General features: G+C 41.3%; 1 protein-coding gene across 1 annotated transcript; it reads right to left on the bottom strand.

Moving 5' to 3' along the window:
* Window positions 1-56: 56 nt before the first annotated feature.
* Window positions 57-27,948, bottom strand: dnai4 (dynein axonemal intermediate chain 4). The gene is made up of 16 exons (XM_060918465.1): window positions 27,757-27,948; window positions 27,481-27,653; window positions 27,226-27,338; window positions 25,968-26,115; window positions 25,623-25,762; window positions 24,395-24,550; window positions 20,934-21,119; window positions 19,998-20,152; window positions 19,634-19,720; window positions 19,392-19,543; window positions 14,527-14,681; window positions 14,172-14,281; window positions 3,962-4,060; window positions 3,275-3,501; window positions 2,967-3,120; window positions 57-636 (listed from the first exon to the last, which is right to left on the bottom strand). Exons 1-16 carry the CDS (start codon window positions 27,946-27,948, stop codon window positions 592-594), a joined length of 2,292 nt encoding a protein of 763 aa, XP_060774448.1. The 3' UTR covers window positions 57-591.

Below are 27,948 nucleotides of genomic sequence, written 5' to 3'. Positions count from 1 at the left end.
TAACGGACATTCTCGCAAAGCAGCTTCACGGAAAATTAAAGACGTTAAATATACGAGCTAATTTTATCCCTAATTTATCCCTGAGCAAGCCTGTGGTGACGGTGGCAAGGAAAAACTCCGAGACATCATGAGGAAGAAATCTTGAGAGGAGCCAGATTCGAAAGGGAACCCATCCTCATTTGGGTGATAACAGATAGAGTGATTTTATAAATAACTCACTTCCATAACAGTGTCCTATATAGTCACAAAGTACAACTGTGTAAACAGGAAATATAGTTTTAGCATGAAGTCTATTTTGTTGAAGTTATCAGCTGTTCACTGATGGAGACTTGAGTGCAAAAATGACAACTGTAGACCTGAAGTTATGACCACAATTGTAGTCCTCAGCCATCACAGGAAAACTAAGTGTCCAGAGCCATCTTCCAAGTGGGTCTTTTGACTGTCCATATGGGGCCGTTCTCCACAGGAGCAATGTGATGAGACTCCAGCCAGACGTAGGGCATAAGTGCTTTTAGAAATTGTACAATGTACATAAATTGTTAGTTTATTCCTATTAGACAGACACACATGGTCTCTCTCTCTCTCTCAGGTCTAACTGGCCAGTGTAGAGCTGACTATGTCCTCCAATATGTCCACCTGCTGAAAAACAAAACAATAAAATCATGAGCACCAGTGTATGAAAGACTTACTATACAATATTGAAGAAGAAACCTTCATTTGTCACATGCACACTTCAAGCACAGCGAAATTCATCCTCTGCATTTAACCCATCTGAAGCAGTGAACACACACGTGCACACACCCAGAGCCCCCGGGGAGCAGTCAGGGTTCAGGTATCTTGCTCAAGGCCGCCCCACGTCAACCTAACTGCATGTCTTTGGACTGTGAGGGAAACCGGAGCACACCCACGCAGAACATGCAAACTCCACATAGAAAGGCCCCCGCCGGCCGCTGGGTTCAAACTAGGGCTGGGTATCACCAGATACCTCACGATACGATACTATGGCGATTATTTTGCCCACGATAACGATAATATCACGGTACAGCGATTCTGTGATAATCGATATATTGCAAGAAATTTCAACCACATCACGATATCTGTGTCACTGAAGAAAATCAGAATTTATTGACCACTGTAAAATTACATTTCACATACATAACTACACACTCTTGCCAGACATATATTTGTCTCTATTCCACTGCTGGCAAAACCAAAAGTCGCTTCACTACAACATACAGAAAATTCCCATTTCTGTGCTAGTATTCTCAACTTTTCTGTAGGCATGGACACATCAGTGCTGCTTAACAAGCAGAATCAAATTGTTTTATGAAAACTTAAAACTTGCACTGCAGACTGCACATACATTTCAGTGCTAACACTAATATCAATTTGTTCTTTGTAAACTTGAGAACGGGCGGCACAGTGGTGTAGTGGTTAGCGCTGTCGCCTCACAGCAAGAAGGTCCTGGGTTCGAGCCCCGGGGCCGGCGAGGGCCTTTCTGTGTGGAGTTTGCATGTTCTCCCCGTGTCCGCGTGGGTTTCCTCCGGGTGCTCCGGTTTCCCCCACAGTCCAAAGACATGCAGGTTAGGTTAACTGGTGACTCTAAATTGACCGTAGGTGTGAATGTGAGTGTGAATGGTTGTCTGTGTCTATGTGTCAGCCCTGTGATGACCTGGCGACTTGTCCAGGGTGTACCCTGCCTTTTGCCCATAGTCAGCTGGGATAGGCTCCAGCTTGCCTGCGACCCTGTAGAAGGATAAAGCGGCTACAGATAATGAGATGAGATGAGAAACTTGAGAACATGTACCTGAGAACATTTAACTTGTGCTTATTTTGCAGGAACAACACACTGTCTGAAACACATTGAAAAGTGCAGTGGGCATCTTAGTCTCCCTGAGCACATATGAAACAAAGTGCAGTGTGGGTCAGTGTCCACACACTGAACTGAAACCTCAGTGAATCATGTTTCTTCTGAACTTAGAGTAAATACTCAAAATAAAATGCAGTGTCTCTCACACACACTAAAATTGAAAATGCAAGATAAAGTGCAGCTTCTTGCCTTTGGCCTTAAATGACAAAATTAAGTTCACAGTTACAGTAAGTCACACATCACTGAAGTAGACGGGAGGACTTTGGCGCTGTCCAGTGTAGTTTGCTTCGGGTCGGGTTTCAGCGGCTCCGGCTGAGCTAATATGTCGGGGTGGTGTCGTGCTAAGTAAGTTCGCAAGTTTGTTGTGTTACCTGAATATCTAATTGGAGCGAAACAGGTTTTGCAGAGTGCATACTCTTTGTCCGGCTCACTGTTTTTTTCTCCTTTCCTTTGGAATCCAAAGTGCCTCCAAACATCTGCCTTAAAGTTCGGCGGCGTCTCTAGGTTTACGTTAACAGCCATGCTTGCTTGTTTTTTTTCCTCACTGCAACCGCCGGGGAAAAAAGAGAAGACGAAGAGTGCCTTGCAGTGAGGGAGCGGCACAGCGACACCTCGCGGAGCGGAGGTGCGGAAGTCGTACTGGATTTACAACCCGTCTGAAACATGATTTATCATTTGAAAAAATATCGATATTGAATCGGAAGACAAAGTATCGCGATATATCGCCGTATCGATATTTTTGCACACCCCTAGTTCAAACCCAGAACCTTCTTGCTGGGAGGCGACCGTGCTAACCACTACACCACCGTGCCACCCCAATACGACCCTAAGCTTAGAAGCTAAAACTAAGAATTGTTTTATTAAGCACTGGCATCCCAATAATAATTTTCAGTCAATAATAAACATTCTCTTGTTTTATTTAGTTTAGCACACAGTGACCTAATCTTGTATGACAATATAATTTTATCCTCTTTGTTTTAATTTTTCATAAGAGATAGAATAAAAAACATTCTTGGTAGCAGGGTCAAACCTTTAGACCCTATTGTGTGACTTGTTATGATGTACAGGATGAACAAGTTGACCTGTTGAAGCTCACCTGTGTTCCTTCTCCTGCTGTGAAGTTCTGCAGCTTGTAGACACTGACCTGGCCCTCACTGTCTCCTACTAGAACACAGTCGGTCTCCATGGCAAATAGCAGACAGGTTGGTTTCACCCCTGGAACGACCTTAGTTACTAAAGTCGGATTCAAACTGCGAAATAGAAATGATCCAGGAATGAGCATTCAGGTGAACCAAAATAAGTAACAGAAGGGAAAAACACGCCATAGTGCACCTTTTCATTGGTTAGGCATCTGTTAGCAAAAAGAGTGGTATAAACTCAAATAAGAATGGTGATGGTGCTTACATGCTAGCGCCCAGATCCCAGATTTCCACTCTGTCCTGGTTGACCACCCCGAACACAGTAGCCCAGTGAGGGGACCACATGATATCATACACAGCTTTCTTAACGGAAGTAAAGCTCATCATTGGAGTAAAATGATCCCGATGCCAAAGCTGAATGGTCCAGTCTGCAGAACAGCTCAGGAAGATTTCTGGATAAAATGGTGACCATGTAACCCTATAGACGGGACCCTAATGAGATTGAAGCATTACGTGATGAATCAGGAAATGCAAACCAGTGCTAACAATGGACTAAAAGACTAAAAAATGCATGCCAAAAACTTTGCATACTATTAGCATTATCTTAACCAGCTTCGTGAAGTAGTCACCTGGAATGCTTTTCAATTAACAGGCGTGCCTCGTCAAAAGTTAATTAGTGCAATTTCGTGTCTTCTTAACGTGTTTTGAGATCAAATAGTAAATAATAAAAATACAGTAAATAGCCCTATTCCACAACTGTAGTAATCCATATTATATCAAGAACGGCTCAACTAAGTAAAGAGAAACGACGTCTATCATTACTTTAAGACATGAAAGATCTTAATTCATAAAAATAAAGAAAAGCCATTGAATTAGATGGTGTATCCAAACTTTTGACTGGTACTGTACATATAATGGATTGTGTGTGTGGCTGTGTATAGAAGGAACCTACTAAGTGATTTTTGTAGGTCTCTAAGATCTGCTCATTGTGTAAACAGGAGCATTTATGAATATGTCCTTCTTCCGTTCCCACCAAATACATGTTGGAATCCTGTTGCACAGACACAAGCAACAACAATAAATATATATTGCGACAATAAAGATACTGAAGTGATAATTTGTGATAAATGTATTCACACAATGTTCTCCTCTATCCAAAAGCAGTCAGCCAGCCAAGGCATGCTTCACATCTGGAGTTTGCGTCTTTAATTTTGCACTGAAGCTACAAGGCTAATGTAGCTTTCAAAAATGAAGCTTTGTTTTTATTTTTTATTTATTTTGCTGTTTTATGAAATTATATACACTATATGGCCAAAAGTATTTGGACTCTTGACCAACACACCCATATGAGGTGTTTCACAGTCAGGGTACACAAGTTTGTGTCACTTAACATCAAAAAATCAAGTTCAATTTTTTGGCACAGTTTGTGAACTAAATGAGGTCCTTGATGGAAATACATTTTTCTGCTGAATGCTGTTGGTGGCAAGAAATTGTACAACCCCGATTCCAAAAAAGTTGGGACAAAGTACAAATTGCAAATAAAAACGGAATGCAATGATGTGGAAGTTTCAAAATTCCATATTTTATTCAGAATAGAACATAGACGACATATCAAATGTTTAAACTGAGAAAATGTATCATTTAAAGAGAAAAATTAGATGATTTTAAATTTCATGACAACAACACATCTCAAAAAAGTTGGGATAAGGCCATGTTTACCACTGTGAGACATCCCCTTTTCTCTTTACAACAGTCTGTAAACGTCTGGGGACTGAGGAGACAAGTTGCTCAAGTTTAGGGATAGGAATGTTAACCCATTCTTGTCTAATGTAGGATTCTAGCTGCTCAACTGTCTTAGGTCTTTTTTGTCGTATCTTCCATTTTATGATGCACCAAATGTTTTCTATGGGTGAAAGATCTGGAATGCAGGCTGGACAGTTCAGTACCCGGACCCTTCTTCTACGCAGCCATGATGCTGTAATTGATGCGGTATGTGGTTTGGCATTGTCATGTTGGAAAATGCAAGGTCTTCCCTGAAAGAGACGTCGTCTGGATGGGAGCATATGTTGCTCTAGAACCTGGATATACCTTTCAGCATTGATGGTGTCTTTCCAGATGTGTAAGCTGCCCATGCCACACGCACTAATGCAACCCCATACCATCAGAGATGCAGGCTTCTGAACTGAGCGCTGATAACAACTTGGGTCATCCTTCTCCTCTTTAGTTCGAATGACACGGCATCCCTGATTTCCATAAAGAACTTCAAATTTTGATTCGTCTGACCACAGAACAGTTTTCCACTTTGCCACAGTCCATTTTAAATGAGCCTTGGCCCAGAGAAGACGTCTGCGCTTCTGGATCATGTTTAGATACGGCTTCTTCTTTGAACTATAGAGTTTTAGCTGGCAACGGCGGATGGCACGGTGAATTGTGTTCACAGATAATGTTCCCTGGAAATATTCCTGAGCCCATTTTGTGATTTCCAATACAGAAGCATGCCTGTATGTGATGCAGTGCCGTCTAAGGGCCCGAAGATCACGGGCACCCAGTTTGGTTTTCCGGCCTTGACCCTTACGCACAGAGATTTCTTCCAGATTCTCTGAATCTTTTGATGATATTATGCACTGTAGATGATGATATGTTCAAACTCTTTGCAATTTTACACTGTCGAACTCCTTTCTGATATTGCTCCACTATTTGTCGGCGCAGAATTAGGGGGATTGGTGATCCTCTTCCCATCTTTACTTCTGAGAGCCGCTGCCACTCCAAGATGCTCTTTTTATACCCAGTCATGTTAATGACCTATTGCCAATTGACCTAATGAGTTGCAATTTGGTCCTCCAGCTGTTCCTTTTTTGTACCTTTAACTTTTCCAGCCTCTTAGGCTACGTTTACATTAGACCGTATCTGTCTCGTTTTCTTCGCGGATGCACTGTCCGTTTACATTAAACCGCCTGGAAATGCCGGGAAACGGGAATCCGCCAGTGTCCACGTATTCAATCCAGATCGTGTCAGCTCCGGTGCTGTGTAAACATTGAGATACGCGGATACGCTGCGCTGAGCTCTAGTTGGCGTCTCATTGGACAACGTCACTGTGACATCCACCTTCCTGATTCGCTGGCGTTGGTCATGTGACGCGACTGCTGAAAAACGGCGCGGACTTCCGCCTTGTATCACCTTTCATTAAAGAGTATAAAAGTATGAAAATACTGCAAATACTGATGCAAATACTGCCCATTGTGTAGTTATGATTGTCTTTAGGCTTGCCATCCTTCCACTTGCAAGTGGCAAGTGATGTGCGCTGGGATCTCACACACAGGGGCTCAGTCCCGAATCACAGCTTGTTCACTTCACTCGCGTGCTCTGTGAGCTGCGCAAGGCCGGAGTGCGCACCCTCCAGAGGGCACTCGCTGTTCAGGGCGGAGTGATTTGGAGCGCAGGATGCCTGCGGAGCCGAGCGTATCCATGTATTGGTATTGCTGTGTGCACGCAAATCGTGTATTGGTGTTGCTGTGTGCACACTAATCGTTTTAAAAACGTGAATCTGATGATCCGCTGATACGGTCTAATGTAAACATGGGCTTATTGCCCCTGTCCCAACTTTTTTGAGATGTGTTGGTGTCATGAAATTTCAAATGAGCCAATATTTGGCATGAAATTTCAAAATGTCTCACTTTCGACATTTGATATGTTGTCTATGTTCTATTGTGAATACAATATCAGTTTTTGAGATTTGTAAATTATTGCATTCCGTTTTTATTTACAATTTGTAATTTGTCCCAACTTTTTTGGAATCGGGGTTGTAGCTAGAATACAAACAGCATTGTGTTGTTACCTGGCTAATGGTGAGAGCATAATTCTTTTTCTGGAGAGGACAATTTTTGCCAGACAAACATCATGTTATTTGTTGGTAATCACTATAGCTCATTTTAAGAAGCCAAGTATATCACCTTATGTGCCAGTACTTACAGTGGTGCTTGAAAGTTTGTGAACCCTTTAAAATTTTCTATATCTCTGCATAAATATGACCTAACACATCATCAGATTTTCACACAAGTCCTAAAAGTAGATAAAGAGAACCCAGTTAAACAAATGAGACAAAAAATATTATACTTGGTCATTTATTTATTGGGGAAAATGATCCAATATTACATATCTGTGAGTGGCAAAAGTACAGTTAGGTCCATAAATATTTGGACAGACAAAACATTTTTCTAATTTTGGTTCTGTACATTACCACAATTAATTTTGAACAAAACAATTCAGATGCCCTGGCGACTTGTCCAGGGTGTACCCCGCCTTTCGCCCGTAGTCAGCTGGGATAGGCTCCAGCTTGCCTGCAACCCTGTAGAAGGATAAAGCAGCTAGAGATAATGAGATGAGATGAGACAATTCAGATGCAGTTGAAGTTCAGACTTTCCGCTTTAATTCAGTGGGTTGAACAAAATGATTGCATAAAAATGTGAGGAACTAAAGCATTTTTTAAACACAATCCCTTCATTTCAGGGGCTCAAAAATAATTGAACAAATTAAATAATTGTAAATAAAATGTTCATTTCTAATACTTGGTTGAAAACCCTTTGTTGGCAATGACTGCCTGAAGTCTTGAACTCATGGACATCACCAGACGCTGTGTTTCCTCCTTTATAATGCTCTGCCAGGCCTTTACTGCAGCGGTTTTCAGTTGCTGTTTGTTTGTGGGCCTTTCTGTTTGAAGTTTAGTCTTTAACAAGTGAAATGCATGCTCAACTGGGTTGAGATCATGTGACTGACTTGGCCATTCAAGAATATTCCACTTCTTTGCTTTAATAAACTCCTGGGTTGCTTTGGCTTTATGTTTTGGGTCATTGTCCATCTGTATTATGAAACGCCGACCAATCAGTTTGGCTGCATTTGAGCACACAGTATGTCTCTGAATACCTCAGAATTCATCCGGCTGCTTCTGTCCTGTGTCACATCATCAATAAACACTAGTGACCCAGTGCCACTGGCAGCCATGCATGCCCAAGCCATCACACTGCCTCCGCCGTGTTTTACAGATGATGTGGTATGCTTTGGATCATGAGCTGTACCATGCCTTCGACATACTTTTTTTCTTTCCATCATTCTGGTAGAGGTCGATCTTGGTTTCATCTGTTCAAAGAATGTTCTTCCAGAACTGTGCTGGCTTTTTTAGATGTTTTTGAGCAAAGTCCAAACTAGCCTTTTTATTTTTGAGGCTTATGAGTGGCTTGCACCATGCAGTGAACCCTCTGGATTTACTTTCATGCAGTCTTCTCTTTATGGTAGATTTGGATATTGATACGCCTACCTCCTGGAGAGTGTTGTTCACTTGGTTGGCTGTTGTGAAGGGGTTTCTCTTCACCATGGAAATTATTCTGCGATCATCCACTACTGTTGTCGTCTGTGGGCATCCAGGTCTTTTTGCATTGATGAGTTCACCAGTGCTTTCTTTCTTTCTCAGGATGTACCAAACTGTAGATTTTGCCACTCCTAATATTGTACCAATTTCTCGGATGGGTTTTTTTCTGTTTTCGCAGCTTAAGGATGGCTTGTTTCACCTGCATGGAAAGCTCCTTTGACCGCATGTTTTCTTCACAGCAAAATCTTCCAAATGCAAGCACCACACCTCAAATCAACTCCAGGCCTTTTATCTGCTTAATTGAGAATTACATAACGAAGGAATTGCCCACACCTGCCCATGAAATAGCCTTTGAGTCAATTGTCCAATTACTTTTGGTCCCTTTAAAAACAGGGTGGCACATGTTAAGGAGCTGAAACTCCTAAACCCTTCATCCAATTTTAATGTGGATACCCTCAAATGAAAGCTGAAAGTCTGGACTTTATGTCCATGTCCATTATATAACTATAACTTGAATATGTTTCAGTAAACAGGTAAAAAAACAAAATTTGTGTTAGTGTCCAAATATATATGGACCTAACTGTATGTGAACCTTTGCTTTCAGTATCTGATGCCACCCCCTTGTGCAACAATAACTGCAACTAAACATTTCCAGTAACTGTTGATCACTCCTGCACACTGGCTTGGAGGAATTTTAGCCCATTCCTCTGTACAGAACAGCTTCAACTCTGGGATGTTGGTGGGTTTCCTCACATGAACTGCTCGCTTCAGGTCCTTCCACAGCATTTCGATTGGATTAAGGTCAGGACTTTGACTTGGCCATTCCAAAACATGAACTTTATTCTTCTTTAACCATTCTTTGGTAGAACGACTTGTGTGCTTAGGGTCGTTGTTTTGCTGCATGACCCACCTTCTCTTGAGATTAAGTACATGGACAGGTGTCCTGAGATTTTCCTTTAGAATTTGCTGGTATAATTCAGAATTCATTGCTCCATCAAAGATGGCAAGCTGTCCTGGCCAAGATGCAGCAAAACAGACCCAAATCATGATACTACCACCACCATGTTTCACAGATGGGATAAGGTTCTTATGCTGGAATGCAGTGTTTTCCTTTCTCCAAACATAACGCTGCTAATTTAAACCAGAAAGTTCTATTTTGGTCTCATCCGTCCAGAAAACATTTTTCCAATAGCTTTCTGGCTTGTCCACGTGATCTTTAGCAAACTGCAGACGAGCAGCAATGTTCTTTTTGGAGAGCAGTGGCTTTCTCCTTGCAACCCTGCCATGCACACCATTGTTGTTGTGTTCTCCTGATGGTGGACTCATGAACATTAACATTAGCCAATGTGAGAGAGGCCTTCAGTTACTTAGAAGTTACCTTGGGGTCCTTTGTGACCTTGCCAACTATTACATGCCTTGCTCTTGGAGTGCTCTTTGTTGGTCAACCACTCCTGGGGAGGGTAATGATGGTCTTGAATTTCCTCCATTTGTACACAATCTGTCTGACTGTGGATTGGTGGAATCCAAACTCTAGAAATGGTTTTGTAACCTTTTCCAGCCTGATGAGCATCAACAACGCTTTTTCTGAGGTCCTCCGAAATCCCCTTTGTTCGTGCCATGATACACTTCCACAAACATGTGTTGTGAAGATCAGACTTTGATAGATCCCTGTTCTTTAAATAAAACAGGGTGCCCACTCACACCTGATTGTCATCCCATTGATTTGAAAACACCTGACACTAATTTCACCATCAAATTAACTGCTAATCCTAGAGGTTCACATACTTTTGCCACTCACAGATATGTAATATTGGATCATTTTCCCCAATAAATAAATGACCAAATATAATATTTTTGTCTCATTTGTTTAACTGTGTTCTCTTTATCTACTTTTAGGACTTGTGTGAAAATCTGATGATGTTTTAGGTCATATTTATGCAGAAATATAGAAAATTCTAAAGGGTTCACAAACTTTCAAGCACCACTTTACATGGACCTGGACTTTCAGAATCATGAGCTACTTGTCTAAGAACTACCTTTTTAAAAAAAAAAAAACTTTAATAAGGACCACATTACCAGACATTTTTGACAGACAAGTTACTTTTAAATATACCCTTGTTACCCTATCAGTATCCATTTGTGGTCAACTTTATTGGCAATAATTCTTCAAGTATGAAATGAGGCTTCAACTAAATTATTCAGGGGATGTAAGATAGCTTAATATTAGGATTGGCAACCTCTTCAAACTAAACCAAATAAGGTTGAAACACAAAAAATGGTAAAAAATGGGGTTACTTAAAGCTAGACTGCCTTTCAGATTTTTCACATGTAGGTCATTAAAAAGAATTTTCCCTGACACTCAATTACTTTTGTTTCATGGACTGAAAGCTACTGAATTTGAATCATAGACTTCCAATTTTATTAGTTTTTTAAATAGAACAAGTAATGAATTTAGGGCCACATGGCCCTAAATTCTCCACTACTTTTTCCTGCTTCACCATGACCCAATTCAAGATACTACATCATGCATCACGTGGTGGGCTTTCCCTGTTCACGCAAGGCATTGTGGGATACAAATTTGAAACAGGAGAGAAAAATGGAGGACGTGAGTGTGCGAATGAAATGTGAAAAACCGACTACAGTAACGGAAAGCGATAAGAAAAGATGTTATGTTGCGAAGGAAAGGAAACGCAAGACCAAACTAATAAATATCGGTGGTCAGCGAGCACCTCGGTGTGATTAGCTGTTTGTTTAGCGACAGAATGATGTAACTGTCAGTGCACGGTCAAGGTAAACCTGTAGATGGCAATAATGTAGCACTGTGGATGCCGGATGCCGTAAAACCCAAAATAAGAAGAAGGTAAACCTGTGCATGCGCACACGGACTTCCTCTGTCTGCTTGACTGCGTGAAGCGAGTGATTTCATGCACCTTATTTGTCCAGGAATCTCCTCAAATTAAATAACTTCCCAGCCACAGAATGGCCTGATATTTTTGTGAGATATTATAGAAATAAACACGTATCACAATTTCAGAGGGAACTAAATTTCACCGATTTTATGAAATCGAAAGGCCGTCTAGCTTTAATAGTATGTTAGGCTGGTATGTGCATGTATTTAAACGAATGGCTAAGGCCAAAAAAAAAATATGTGTGTTTCCGGTTACCCGACCGACCCTAATCCGTACCGCCCGACCCTAAACTTTTTTTTCGTTTTTTTCCCAGTCGCGACTTTTACATATAACCCAGCCGCGTGAACCGGAAGTTTTTGTCACTCACTGGGAAAATCAGGGCTTTCCACAAGCGCCGGCTGCCGGCCATACAGCCGACTACACAATTAAGTCCAGCCGGCTACTTTAATGACTTACTTTTGTAGCCCACAGGCTCTAAATATTAATTTTCGATTTTAATAAAATTAAATGTTTATCTAACGAACTGACAATAATGTCAAACTGAACCGCACTCATTTAAGTTGTGATTCGCGCTGTTTGTACCGATAATAACCACAAATTCCCCGCCGACTTGGTTGATCAGGGGAGAGTAACTCATCCCCGGCCCCGACATGCGGTGTGCGCGCGCACTCGGCGGAGGCAGTAGTGTGTCGGAGGGAACAGAAGCAGAGATAACGCTTATTTTGTCTTTCACCTAGAGACATGATTCAAACTTTAAAACGGAGACAAAATTCTCCTGTGTGGATCTGGCATTCAACTTTTTTTGCTAGGCTCTATACTTTTTGATCAGTCACAGATCAAACACCATGAGCACATCTGGAGAAATTCAGGCTTTATAATGGGTGTCTATGGCGTTACACACAAGCGGCGCTCAGGAGTTTAGAGTGTAGGCAGCTTGGAAAAAAAAAGCTCTAACTTTCTCATTTAAACTGTTTTCTCAGCCACAATTTTCACTCTACACACAATTTTCTCAAAAGTTGTAGTCACACATTGTGTGAATCAAGACAAGTGTCTCCCTGAGCGATAGGATTTACAGTTTTTGAATGAGAAGCCTGAAAGTGAGGAGAGGACAGCCGCGCTCTCCCATAGACTCACATTATAAACGTGGCAGCGCTTTTACTGCAAAATCAGAAAAGTCACTTGTTTTTAACTCGCTCTAGTGTCCACATTTTTTACACTAGGGACAAAAAAAATTACATTTATGTATTCATGGGAGCCTTGTAGCACTCAATGTGAAAGAATTTTGTGAATAGCTCCTTTCGTTTCCGTGTAAATCAGCGTTGTTCGAGGAGAGGGAACTCTGAGAAAAAGCGCTCTTTGCTTGTTATATTGTGTCTTTTCCCTGCACCGTTACCAAGGCGACGAGCTGCACTCAGGGAGCAGAGAGGGGTGGGGCTGCTCTCTCTCTCATGGTGTATTGAGCTGTTATATTTACAGAAACATTCATGTTAAAAGGTGTCTCATGCTGCATCAGATTCATCAGAAGGTGGTAACTCAGGTGACCTGCAAAGAAATTCATTATATTTTGTGAAATTATTCCTGTCTAAATATAGGTTATGGCAGCCATCTTGAAAAAAAAATTCAAAAAAAAAAAGCCTGCCTACCGACCCTAGTTTTGAAATCTACGTAACCGGAAACACACACATTTTTTTTTTGGCCTAATTTGCAGTTGGGATGGTATTAGTTCTTCATGCAGAGAGCCACTTGGGTACCTGACTGTGAAACAGTCCATATGCTCTTGTTGAACATCTAAAACCACTCGAAAACCATGGCACTGGCAAGTATTTCCTTCCCCTTTGCTGCCTCCACCCTCTTGGGAAAGCTTTCCACTAGTTTTCTGGAATGTGCCTGTGGAAATTTGTGCTCAATCAGCCACAAGAGCGTTCGTGAGATCGGACATTGTCCCGGTGCACAATGCTGCACAGTCTGCGTTCCAGTTCATCCCATAGGTGTTCAGTGGGGTTGAGGTTAGGGTTCTGTGCAAGCCACTCAATTTCTTCCACTCTAACCTTCGTAAACTATGGCTTTATAGACCTCTTTTTGTGCACAAGGACACTGTCATGCTGGAACAGAGTTTACTGACGTCTCTTCGTGCCAGTGAGGGCAAATCTACATTCTAAAATGACATTCTAAACAATTATGTGCTTCTAACCTTATAGCAACAATTTCAGTACAAATAATTTGGTTGAGCCAACTGAAGTCTATTGTGGGATGATTTTTAAATCCCATTTTCTCCCACATTGGTCAGTTACACACACACACACACACACACACACACACACACACACACACACACACACACACACACACACACACACACACGAGCAAGCTTTCCTCTATCACTCTACAGCTACTAACTGGGGAGGGTGAAGGCTAGGCTGTGCTTCTTCTGAGACATGAGAAGCATCACATCTTATCAAACTGCTGCTCAAGCTGCAGCACAGGGAAGCTGAACACAAACTGCTATCTACCCTCTTCTACATACTTGAGCTCAGAGAGTACCGCCGTAATCCCTCTCACCCAGAGAGCATGGCAGATTTTCCTCTCGTGAACTCCGGGCCACTTGTGACCTCCCAGTAATGGAATGAATTTTTTTTTTGTAGTACCACTTGGAAGCCCTAAGTCAGGATTTGTGATGGTTTAGGCCTGCAGTTTACACGGTGCCAGACTGCTAGCTATAAAACATTCATTACTTGTTAGCTACATTAGCTTAAAGGTCCAGTACATTTCTGGACAAGCAAACTTCACAAACCAAAATGTCTTGGCTGATCAACTACATCTGCAGTGTAAGTGAACTGTTCATTTAACAGTAAACTGAGTGTATGTGTTTGATCCAGTGGAAATTTTCTCACATAGCAGTGAAAATCGAAGCACAGTCCAACCGCCCAGCGAGAGAGCAATGGTTCATGCTTCCATGTTTGCTCTGTTTTTTCGTTCCGTATCCTCTTCAGCTTCATCATATCTGGTTCAAACCAATGACACACAACAGGCACAGAGTGAAAGTAAGTTAACCTTTTACCATCGTTTTATATGACATGAACAAAATTATTTTTGAACAGTCACATAGATCAGTCTTGTCTAATGATGAAAATGGACCTGGAGGACTGAAGAGAATTTTATCAACTCCTCTTTGACCTTAATAAAGAACCAACTGTCCATTTCCACCACGACAGACACATTTGACTTTTTTTTTTTTTATCAATTTACCGGTGCACTCAAGGCGTTGATGAAAGACCCATTCGCTGATCCTTGCATCAGCAGACACAGAGAACAGCGTCTCTCGTTCAACTTCTCCTGACAGATATATGCGAACAATCCACTTCACCTGCCACACTGGAGCTGTGTGTTTTTGGGCACAATCCCTGCACAAGGATATGAAACATGGTCATTGATACAGCAGCTAAAGTCAGACCTCATGTGTTACAGTGGCAAATGAGTGTGATCATCAGGAACTCCTTAACCAAACAGTTATCCAAATCTCACAATCAAAGTGTTTTTACCAGCTGTATTGTATTGTATTGTATTTACCACTGCTCTTTTTACTATGTACCACCATGTGCTATATTATAATTCTAATTTCTACAGAAATTTCTAAAAAAAAACCAGTGAGGAAATTGTAAAACTGTATAAGATGGGAGGTCACGGGAAATAAGAAACTCAGGAATATTATGACTGACAATCTTTCCTCTCTTTGCTTTAAGTGCATTACATCCATATAGAAGTGCAGATAAACAGGTCCATGACTTTGAAAACCTCTTAGCCAGGCTTCCTTCCTGTGTCAGCGTTTTTCTTTATTGCCTGAAATGTTTTTGTGTTGAGCAGAATCAATAGAGAAATCGTTAACAAGTGAACATCTGGTGTCATAACAACCAATGAAAATGCTTTGAAAAAGTTTTTTCACTGACTGCAGTCAATTTTGAAGTATCGAAAGGACGTTTTCAAAGAGAACACCCACTGAACACTGAGATTACTGATGTTTATAAATGTGGGCCAAGTTCAAATATGAAAGATTACAATTAGTAACAGTAAATTGTAATTACAATGAATAAAACAAATCAAAGTAGTACATGGTATATGGTATATGAGCAATCGTAAACTCTGATTGGCTACTCTACTACTAGGCTATCAGCTCATATACCATGAGTAGAGAAAAACAAAATGGCAGAGCGCATCAAGTGAGATGCATACATCACTTTATCAACTATTTAAAAGAAACAGAAAGAGCTACAAGAATATAACCCCCTCCCCCCCCCCAAAAAAAAAAAAAAAAAAAAAAAAATATATATATATATATATATATATATATATATATATATATATATATATATACACAGTGGGGTAAAAAAAGTCAGCCACCAATTGTGCAAGTTCTCCCACTTAAAAAGATGAGAGAGGCCTGTAATTTTCATCACAGGTACACTTCAACTATGAGAGACAGAATGGGGGGAAAGAATCCAGGAAATCACATTGTAGGATTTTTAATGAATTAATTGGTAAATTCCTCGGTAATATAAGTATTTGGTCACCTACAAACAAGCAAGATTTCTGGCTCTCACAGACCTGTAACAACTTCTTTAAGAGGCTCCTCTGTCCTCCACTCGTTACCTGGATTAATGGCACCTGTTTGAACTCGTTATCAGTATAAAAGACACCTGTCCACAACCTCAAACAGTGGACCAAAGTAACAAAGGCTACCATCAGTAACACACTATGCCACCAGGGACTCAAATCCTGCAGTGCCAGACGTGTCCCCCTGCTTAAGCCAGTACATGTCCAGGCCCGTCTGAAGTTTGCTAGAGAGCATTTGGATGATCCAGAAGAGGACTGGGAGAATGTCATATGGTCAGATGAAACCAAAATAGAACTTTTTGGTTAAAAACTCAACTTGTCGTGTTTGGAGGAGAAAGAATGCTGAGTTGCATCCAAAGAACACCATACCTACTGTGAAGCATGGGGGTGGAAACATCATGCTTTGGGGCTGTTTTTCTGCAAAGGGACCAGGACGACTGATCCGTGTAAAGGAAAGAATGAATGGGGCCATGTATCGTGAGATTTTGAGTGAAAACCTCCTTCCATCAGCAAGGGCATTGAAGATGAAACGTGGCTGGGTCCTTCAGCATGACAATGATCCCAAACACACCGCCCGGGCAACAAAGGAGTGGCTTCATAAGAAGCATTTCAAGGTCCTGGAGTGGCCTAGCCAGTCTCCAGATCTCAACCCCATAGAAAATCTTTGGAGGGAGTTGAAAGTCCGTGTTGCCCAGCGACAGCCCCAAAACATCACTGCTCTAGAGGAGATCTGCATGGAGGAATGGGCCAAAATACCAGCAACAGTGTGTGAAAACCTTGTGAAGACTTACAGAAAACGTTTGACCTCTGTCATTGCCAACAAAGGGTATATAACAAAGTATTGAGATGAACTTTTGTTATTGACCAAATACTTATTTCCCACCATAATTTGCAAATAAATTCTTTAAAAATCAGACAATGTGATTTTCTGGATTTTTTTTTCTCATTCTGTCGCTCATAGTTGAAGTGTACCTATGATGAAAATTACAGGCCTCTCTCATCTTTTTAAGTGGGAGAACTTGCACAATTGGTGACTGACTAAATAATACTTTTTTGCCCCACTGTGTGTGTGTGTATATGTATGTGTGTGTATATGTATGTATGTGTGTGTGTGTGTGTGTGTGTGTGTATATATATATTTTTACTAGATAGAACTCGATGCCAACGGCGTCGATGGGGATGCCTCCGCCGGGTAGACTACACGCCTTAAGTTGTGATTTGGGGATGGACATTTGACCTCACAGTAATCTTGACCTGGTGAAATTACTTGTATTTGCCTTGGAGATATTGTGTTCACAAGGTTCTCGGACAGACATTTGACCTCACAGTGACCTTGACCTTAGACCTTTTGATCTCAAAATCTAATCAGTTTATCTTTGTCCCCAAATGCACAAATGGTGAAAGTTTGGTGAAATTCCTTTCATCTGCCTTGGAGATATTGTGTTCACAAGGTTTTCAGACAGACATTTGACTTCACAGTGATCTTGACCTTAGACCTTTTGATCTGAAAATTTAATCAGGTCATGTTTGTCCCAAAGCGCACAAATGGTGAAACTTTGGTGAAATTCCTTTCATTAGCCTTTGAGATATCGCGTTCACAAGGTTTCGGGACGGACGCATGGACAGACAGACGGACAACCCGAAAACATAATGCCTCCTGCACCTTACGGTCTCCTGTTCCACACTCCAGCCCAGTCAGTGGTGGTAATGCACCTTTAAGTTGGTTTGCCAACTGCCAAAAAAATCCCTAAAGAAGAAGAAGAACATGGTGGCGCGTGTTGCTGAACCAACTAAGGACGAAATAAAAACTCTACTCAAAAACAAAACCCCAAAATATTTTTAAAAAAGCAACAAAATATGGAATCAAGGTATTTCATGGTAAGAACATATCTTTTTTTTAATTTTCAAGAATTATTATTATCGTATTTTTCACAAATTACTACTGTCATTTCACCGGTTTCTTTACATTCTAAGCGGAAATGATTTTGTTGGACGTTTTGTATCAAGATTTTGTTTGTTTATGGAATTTGAAAAAAAAATGCTCTGTTTCTCAAAATCAAGTGAATGTGGATAAAACAGTTATTCCACGAAATCGAATCGTACATGAGCTGGTAGCTGATGAGGCGTGTATCTGGTCACATTTGTAAATGTAAATATCTGTGTAAATGTAAATATTTGCTGCTCAGTCCATTTGTTCACTATTAAGTTGCAAAGCTTGCTCTGGGGTGGCATGATTTGCAGGTTGATCCTGAGCTCAGGGTACTGTGTGTGTGTGTGTGTGTGTGTGTGTGTGTGTGTGTGTGTGTGTGTGTGTGTGTGTGTGTGTGTAATTGTGTGTGTGTGTAATTCTGCACTTTTTCCCCATGTTTATGTGGGTTTCCTCCAGATTCCCTGGTATCCTCCCAAAAAACAGGCAAGTTGGTGGACTGACTACTCTAAATTACACCTAGGTGTTCCTATACTCCGGCCTCATGCCCAGTGTTCCCAGGACAGGTTCTGTATTCAACACGACCCAGACTAACACTACGTTCACACTGCAAGGCTTAATGCTCAATTCCGATTTTTTTGTGAAATCTGATTTTTTTGTGAGGTCGTTCACATTAACAAATATATGCGACTTGTATGTGATCCTCAGTATGAACGAAAAGCGACCTAAAAGTGTTCCGCATGCGCATTGCAGGATACGACGACGTCACACGCAGTGAGCATGGCCAGTGTTTACGGAAGTAACCTAAAGTTTCCTGTGTGTGACAGTAGCCAGCATGGAGTACCTGGCGATGATGCAGTTGTTGTTGCGACGGAGCCAGAACATGCACAATAGCCTGATGTTAAGGAGGAGTTTGAGAAGGAAGAGGGCAAGGGTTTTGGCTCAGGCGTTCTGCGGGGTAGTGACTGCAACCTCCGTTCAAAGGAACATCAAAGCCATGTTGTTGTAACTTTTTTTGAGAGACCCGCCGCCTACTTCAGCGCAGAATAGTGACGTTTGTGGCTTGTTGATGACGTGTAAGTCGGATGAACGCGACCTGGCGGTTCAGACTGAAGTCGCATATGAAAAGATCGGATAGGAATCGGAATTAGGACCACATATCCAAACGGCCTGGGTCGGATTTGAAAAAATCGGATCTGTGTCGTTCATATTGTCAATAAAAGATCGGATACAGGTCACATATGGGCGAAAAAATCGGATTTGAGTCACTTCAGCCTGCAGTGTGAACGTAGTGTAAGATAAAGAGTTTACTGAAGATGAATGAATGAACAAATTAATACTTGTTCTTGTTTAAATAAGTGTCAGGGATGGATGACGCAACACTAGAACATGTTAAGAGTAAGTTTTTAGAAAATTACTGTTACTTTTGAGAGGGAGAGAGAGAGAGAGAGAGAGAGAGGCACCCTTCATAGTACTCAGTATGGGAGGGTTCTGCCTCCAAAAATGAAGAGCCTAGTCGTGATCATTCTTTTTATGCTTCCAATGAAGTGTGAAATAAAAGTGTTCATTGTACTACCTGCTGTCACAGATCAGCGTTGCGTTAGAGCTCTGCATGTTGTAGATAGCGATGGTGCCATCATATAGACCCACTGCTAACAGATTGGGGTTAGTGTTTGAGAAGTCCAGGGATGTCACACTGGATTTACAGCTGAAAGTCCACTCAGGCCACTATAATACATACAAAGAAACACTTAACAGCACAGTCACTGCTATAGAAGGTTCTGACATTCTGAGTTATAAAGTGAATGAGACTCCTACAGTAGGATTATTCAGAGACCAGACGCAGACCAGTCCGGATTTCTGATTCGTGAAGTCAAACTCCCCGTATCCCACTGCCAGAATGTCCTACAGTGGAACATAAGATGACTGTGTAAGATTTTATGATTAACTAGGAATCAATTACATTTTATTTGTATTTTATATGCTTTTAACAATAGACGGAAACAAAGCAGCTTGAGCAGATGTAGATTTAGGCCCCTAATGAGCAAGTAAGCTGATCGAGAGCATCAAGAACATATTGTAGGGTCATTATGCCAGATAATTAAAATATTCACATGGATACAGCAGATTTATATCAATTAAATGAGAAAAATGAGGGCTGAAACAGTGTGTAGAATATTACTGGATTTTTCTTGTTCCAGGCCATGCTGCAGACACTGTGGCCCTTCGTCAGCTCACAGCTGAAGGCCCAGAGGAGCTCCAGAGCTGGGCTCAGCGTATCCTCTTCCTCAACGTCTTCTCTGTCCTCTTCACTCACGCTCGGCACACAGTCTGGATCTGGACAGAAAAGAAACCATCGGCATGCTCTATAAATCTACGAGCTTCAATAGATAAATATACACTCACCAGCCACTTTATTAGGAACACGCAACCACCTACTGGTTTATGCGGTTCTCTAATCAGCCGATCCCTTGACAGCAGCACAATGCATAAAATCATGCAGATACAAATCAAGAGCTTCAGTTAATGTTCACAATGTTCAAACATCAGAATGGGAAAAATTGTGATCTCAAAGTGTGAATTTCTTTCACTGTGGCGTGGGTGTTGGTTTGAGCCAGATGGACTGGTTTGAGTATTTCAGAAACTGCTGATCTCCTGGGGTTTTCACACACAACAGTCTCTAGAGTTTATACAGAATGGTGTAAAAAACACTGAGTGAGCGACAGTTCTGTGGGTGGAAACAAACGCCTTGCTAAGAGAGGTCAGAGGAAAATGGTCAGATTGGTTCGAGCTGCCAGGAAGAATATAGTAACTCATAGCAACTCTTTACAACCGTGGTGAGCAGAAAAGCATCTCAGCATGCAACAGCAGACGACCACATTGGGTTCCACTCCTGCAGCCAAGAACAGGAATCTTAGAATCAAGAACAAGTTCCTATTAAAATGGCCAGTGAATGTAGAAACATACAGAAGACAAATAAAGCCTAAAGCTAAATACAGGCTTTTCACTGAACATATACAACATACATGATGAAAATAATATGTCAGTAATCTCATTTGATTTAAGAATTCATGCTGCATTTTATTCAACAGATGAATGTTTGGACACTGCTCATTACCCGGCAGTATGGGCAGCTCTTTGTAGGTAGCTAGTTTGTGTTGGTAGATGTTCAGCAGAACCGTCCTCTCCATCACTTGCAGGGACTGCTGGAACCTCTTTGAGTGCAGGATGTGCTCTTGGTCAAGCTTCTCTATCATCTGAGTTGGGGAAGCCTCCATCTCTCTTTGGGAGCTAGCGCTAGTGGCTAAGTACATAAAGCAGGGTCAGTGAATTATTCGCATGTTATATAACATTCTTGAAACTGATTGGTCAGAAGTTGTTGATTTAATTTTCTCTAATAGCAGCTCTGATTATGATAGTGCTGGAAGTTATTAAAATCAGAGGCTTATACAACCCCAACTGCAAAAAAAAGTTGGGATGCTGTGTATACTGTAAATAAAAATGGAATGTGAAGATTTGCAAATCATGGAAATGCTATATTTCACTGGAAATAGTAGAAAGACAACATATCAAATGTTGAAACTGAGAAATTTTACTGTTTTTTAAAAAACATATCCTCATTTTGAATTTGATATCAGCAACATGTTTCAGAAAAGTTGGGACGGGGCAACAAAAGACTGGAAAAGTTGTGTAATGCTAAAAATTTTTTTTCAAAAAACTAAATTGGTTAATTGGCAACAGGTCAGTAACATGATTGGGTCTAAAAAGAGCATCCCAGAGAGGCGGAGTCTCTCAGAAGTAAAGATGGGGAGGGGTTCACAGCTCTGTGAAAGACTATGTGTGGGCAAACAGTGCAACAATTTAAGAATAACGTTCCTCAATGTAAAATTGCAAAGAATTTGGGGATCACATCATCTGTGGTACATAATATCTGAAAGATTCAGAGAATCTGGAGAAATCTCTGTATGCAAGAGACAAGGCTGAAAACTGACACTGGATGCCTGTGATCTTCAGGTCCTCAGGCGACACTGCATTAAAAGCAGACACGTGTCTGTAGTGGAAATCACTGTATGGGCTCAGGAACACTTCAGAAAACCATCGTCTGTGAAAACAGCTCATCACTGCATCCACAAATGCAAGTTAAAACCAGATATAAACAATACATGGTTTTCACTGACGTCACGGCATTCCGGGGAAAGCCCTCCAGCCGCCATCTTGTGGGTTAAACAAAACGGACCATCGCCATTACCGGCTACGTTATCTCGGACGAATTTATGACGTTATATAGTCAGTTTTCTAAAATAAAGATCAATGTCAGCAAAATCAAGCAAACAGAAGTATATAGATACATTAGACGACATCTCACGACAACGGTATGCAGCCAAACTGGCCTTGATTGGGGGAATTGACCCCTACAAAGTGGACAAAGATGCATTTTCAAGTGACTATGCAGGGCTGCCAAAGCCTGAAACTGCCAAAGCCTGCTCCAAAGCCTGAAACTGACTTCATCAAACTTTAAAGGCTGTCTGATATATACAACTTTATATATTCTAGCATTAAATAGACTGTTGAATGTTATGCAACCATAATAAGTTGATTAAACACAAATCAAATCATACAGAATAGACCTAAAATGTTTTTCAAAAATGACCCTTGCGTGAGTGAAGTGACAAGTTTCAAATAGAAACATGACAAACGAGCGATATTAAGTGTACATTACAATGTAAACGTACACTCGGCGGTTCCAGTTAGGCATTCTCCAGAGATTGTTTACACGATGTTTTGGTTTCCAAAAACAAACTTAAACACAATTGATTGTTTGTTTATTTAAACAACTTACCACTTACAAAATGATCGGAGCAGACTTTGCTGTGTTTGGAAGGCTGATAATCCTTGCGGTTGATTCTCGCAAGCCATAGATTTCTCCTTTGTATGCTGAGTTTCTTTGTTTGCTTGCCTTCGTGCTCCCGTACAGTGGGAATTCCATAAAAGCTCCGCTTGACGTCATCATCTGACCTATTACAACAGCCGTGAATACAACAGGTGTGCACCATTGCTAGCTTTAAATAGCCTGCTTGGGTTCTTTTGAAGACTTTGTACTCGCGCGTTACAATGTGTGCTCAGTGACCCGTATGATAAGCTTGACCCACAAGATGGCCGCCACTAGGGAATCCCCGACTCTGTGACGTCATGTGCAAACTATGTATATCCAGAAACACCGCCACCTTCTCTGGGCCCGAGCTCTTTTACGATGGACTGAGGCAAAGTGGGAAATTGTCCTGAGGTCTGATGAATCAAAAGTAGAAATTCTTTTTAGAAATCATGGACACCACATTCTTTGGGCTAAAGAAGAGAGGGACCATCCGGCTTGTTATCAGTGCTCAGTTCAAAAGCCAGCATCTGTGATGGTATGAGGGTGCATTAGTGCACACGACATGGGTAGCTTGTACATCTGGGAAGGCCTCATTAATGGTGAATGATATAAACACGTTTCAGAGCAATATGCTGCCATCCAGACAAAATCTTTTCAGGGAAGGCCTTCATTCTTTCAGTAAGACAATGCCAAACCGCTTTCTGCACATATTAAAACTGCATGGCTCTGTAGTAAAAGAGTCCGGGTGCTAAACTGGCCTGCCTGCAGTCCAAACCTGTCTCCCGTTTAAAACTTTTGGCGCATTATGAAGCACAAAATACAACAAAGATAACACCGAACTGTTGAGCAACTGAAATTGTACATCAGGAAAGAATGGGACGTTTCTCTTTCAAAACTACAGCAATTGATCTCCTCAGTTCCCAAACATTTACAGAGTATTGTTAAAAGTAGAAGTCATACAACACAGTGGTAAACATGCTCCTGTCCCAACTTTTCTGAAATGTGTTGCTGACATTAAATTCAAAATGAGCATCTATTTTTCAAAAAACAATAAAATTTCAGTTTCAACGTCTGATATGTCGTCTTTGTACTATTTTCAATGAAATATCAGGTTTCCACGATTTGCAAATGATTGCGCTCTGTTTTTATTTACAGCTTACACAGCATCCCAAGTTTTTTGGAACTGAGGTTGTAGTATTGTGTTTGTTTCTACAGTAACAACTTATACTGGAACTTGTATAGTGGATGCTCCACATAAACAATGTCCAGATAACAAGGTGTGTACTTGTTGACATGGTGAAGTTTACTGTGAGAAGAGATTTGTTTAGCATCTTTGGAAGGAGTCTCCAGTTTCGGTGCTTTGTAACAGTCAGGTAAAGCTGTAACTGTAGGTTTCCAACACAGGCGTCTTCAGGACAAAGGACTTGAGGGAATGATTGTTTATAGCTGCTATAATGTAAGTGATAGCAGGAACTAACTTGTCTGATGGATGTTCCACAATACTGAATGTCATTATCAATGGCTAAAAATGATAGCACTGGCAAATTACTGTGGCACGAAAGAAATAAAACATCACACCACATCATCTACTTATAACAGAACAACCTGTTGCGTTATTCCTTCCATAATAATAATAATAATTATAATAATAACAAATAAAAAGGTTGAAACATGGACGTTACAGTAAATGAAGTCGCCACATTTACCTATGCTGGTGGTACTGAGTCTGGAGATGATTTTCTGGAGACCTCTGTTTGACTCTAGGTGATAAGGGGAGGAGACATCAGCAGCGATGGGTTCCTCTTCATTTGTTTTATTGTCTACAGACAAGTCATAGATGTCCCAGTTGGTGGCCATGGCACCTGCACACAGGGATTAAGGTAGCGCCAATAAAATCTAGTCAAATGTAATAAGACACAAAACTGAGTGAGCGGAGAAAATGTTTAAAATGCATCATGTTAAGTCTGTAAATTTAATAGGTGTAGCAAGGACATATGCAAAGGGACAAATGTTTCTGGGACAAAGATGAAAAGTTTTTCGAAACAAAAGGAATGTATGGTGAAGTAAAATCAAATTAAATGACCTTGTGCTTGTATTTATTATGCTTATTATTATCCTAGGAGAAAATACATTTCGATTGGGTTTAAGTGTCCAGTGACATGCCTGCCTATCGATAGATAGATAGATAGATAGATAGATAGATAGATAGATAGATAGATAGATAGATAGATAGATAGATAGATAGATAGATAGATATTACTTGGATAACAGGTTCAACATATTATTGCGGTAATTATACACTTATACACTACTAAAAAGCGGCATGGTGGTGTAGTGGTTAGCACCGTTGCCTCACAGCAAGAAGGTTCTGGGTTCAAGCGCAGCGGCTGATGGAGGCCTTTCTGTGTGGAGTTTGCATGTTCTCCCCATGTCTGTGTGGGTTTCCTCTGGGTGCTCCGGTTTCCCCCACAGTCCAAAGACATGTGGTTAGGCTAACTGGTGGCTCTAAATTGTCCATAGGTGTGAATGGTTGAGAGGAGAAAACCTGTATAATAATCCAGTAGAAGGCAATGGGAAACCACTACTGTAATGTTCTCTAGACACTTTGATGGTTGAAGCCACCAGAGCGGCCATGTCACTGTAGTGATACGCCAAAACGGATGGACACTAAAAACCACAGTTACGTTATATAGAATTTTTCCGAAATATATACATTGCTTTTATTATTACAGCTCATATTTTTTGTCTCTACAGTACCTATAAGAAGTTCTTCTAAAGAGGACACCGTTTTTATTTATTTTTGTATCAATTTCTTTATCAACTGTATCCCTGAGTCAGTTTCTGCTTTAAACACTGATGTTATACTGTATGACTAAACAAAACCTTTTTGATTTGTCATACAATCAAAAATTACAGAGATACACAGTAACTTGCCTTTTTCCACCGTGATGATGCGATCACTTTGGATTCCTTTAGACTTGGATGCTGCATTAATCGTCTGCATTGTTCGCTCTACGTATTTATCATTCCCCTGTCTGTTCTTGCAAATTTCTCTATATACCTCATTCCTCTTCCTTCAGGCACAAACAGAGAGAGAGATGCACTGATCAAGTTATGTTTATGTATCAAGCTGATACAATTCTGTATTTCTGTAAAGAAATCAACCGAAGAGCTCAGTGATGATTTGCAATCGGGTTGCACGATCTCAGCATGGTTTTCACACACTTCAGCTTATGTTTCTGGATACAGAGAGTGCAATGAAAGAGCCTGGGATCTTACTCGACAGCTTCAGCCTCTTTTGAGTCAACAGATACGGACTCTGCAGGGATGTCCAGGAAGCACATGATCTCTGACTCAGTGAGGTAAATATCCACTAGATTGTCCAGCAGGGCCTCCTCGATCTGCTCCTCTATCTGGACCTTTTGGACTTTCAGAAACAAACACAAGTCAGTGTTATAGATTTAGATAAACACAGGTACTGAATTTATTTGTGTGGAGGCCTGGGAAAAACCTTCACATTTTTGACAACATATTTCTGAAAACTACATGGTTTCCTGAATTGAAACCTGTTTCTCTTTAGTACATACACTATATGGCCAAAGGTTTGCGGACACCTGACCATCACGTCTATATGTCCTTTTTGAACGTTCCGTTCCAGATTTAGTCAGTTGTATAGGATGTCTCTGCATGCAGCATTACAGAATTATAATTTCCCTTCACTGGAACTAAGAGGCTCGACCGTCTTCCAGCATGACAGTGTCATTGTGCACAATGTGAGGTCCATGAAGACATGGTTTGCCAAGGATGGAATGGAAGAACTCGAGTGTCCTGTATAGAGCCCTGACCTCAACCCCATTGAACACCTCTGGGATGAACTGGAACACTGAATGCACCCCAGACCTCCTTGCATGACATCAGTGCCTGATCTCATTAAAGCTCTTGTGACTGAATGAGCACAAATCCCCACAGCTACACTCCAAACTCTAGTGGAAAGCCTTCCCAGAAGAGTTCAAGTTAAAAAAAAAAAAAAGGAGAATAAATCTGGAATGGGCGCGGCGCGGTGGTGTAGTGGTTAGCGCTGTCGCCTCACAGCAAGGTCAGGGTTTGAGCCCCGTGGCCGACGAGGGCCTTTCTGTGTGGAGTTTGCATGTTCTCCCCGTGTCCGCGTGGGTTTCCTCCGGGTGCTCCGGTTTCCCCCACAGTCCAAAGACATGCAGGTTAGGTTAACTGGTGACTCTAAATTGACCGTAGGTGTGAATGGTTGTCTGTGTCTATGTGTCAGCCCTGTGATGACCTGGCGACTTGTCCAGGGTGTACCCCGCCTTTCGCCCGTAGTCAGCTGGGATAGGCTCCAGCTTGCCTGCGACCCTGTAGAACAGGATAAAGCGGCTAGAGATAATGAGATGAGATGAGAATCTGGAATGGGATGCTCAAAAAGCATACAGTATATTAGGTCTGATGGGCAGATGTCCACAAACTTTGGCCATATAGCATACTTAGTTTCATAAAGTAGACAGATCTAAAGAGATGGGCAAACCTGAAGGACTAGTCAAGGGTTTCTTTTTTGTGTGAGGCTCCTCAACTTCATCAAAGGCTGTTCCTGTAATAGAGCGACTCCCCCTCAACGTTAAACTACTCTCTAAAGCAGACCTGGAATAGAACATCCTTAATTATTATCATTCAGTTTCATGTTGAAGGTCTGAGTCTGATTTCCACTGATACAAAGGGAGAGAGCTCATGTACTATAGAAAGCAACAGCTATGAACTACCACTCAATTGGCAGCATAATTACATGGTAAAGGGTCCTGTAGAGACTGCAGTTGTGGTTTGGTACACTGTGGACAGAACATTAGAGGCAGTCCCTTGTGATACGGCAAGTCCTGTGAATATTTTGCTGTGCATGGCTCCAGGTCCCAATTGGTACAGAGACCTGGGCGTGACGTCGTTCCCTGCTTCATCAAACACCTAAGCAAAAAGTCAGTGAACACATTATTGAAACAGATGTTTTAGCCTGAACCTGAGTCTCCGTTCAAACACGGACACAGAGGCCTGGAGTAATAACTGTTACCTGTACTGTGGGTTTGGGGGTTTGAATGGAGGGTTTGTCAGGAGCTTTACCGCCTCTTGCTACAGAGAATCTCCTTCGGCTCATAGGCGGATTGACGTTCCTCTTGTTTGTGGAAATTTGGTTTGGCCGGAGTATTCCAAGTTCTGACGGATTCATCATTTGTGATGATCTAAGAATAATCATCATCGTCAT

The sequence above is a fragment of the Neoarius graeffei genome, chromosome 4 (genome assembly GCF_027579695.1).
Source record: "Neoarius graeffei isolate fNeoGra1 chromosome 4, fNeoGra1.pri, whole genome shotgun sequence".
Classification (NCBI taxonomy): domain Eukaryota; kingdom Metazoa; phylum Chordata; class Actinopteri; order Siluriformes; family Ariidae; genus Neoarius; species Neoarius graeffei.
This window is presented reverse-complemented; position numbering and strand designations above follow the sequence as displayed.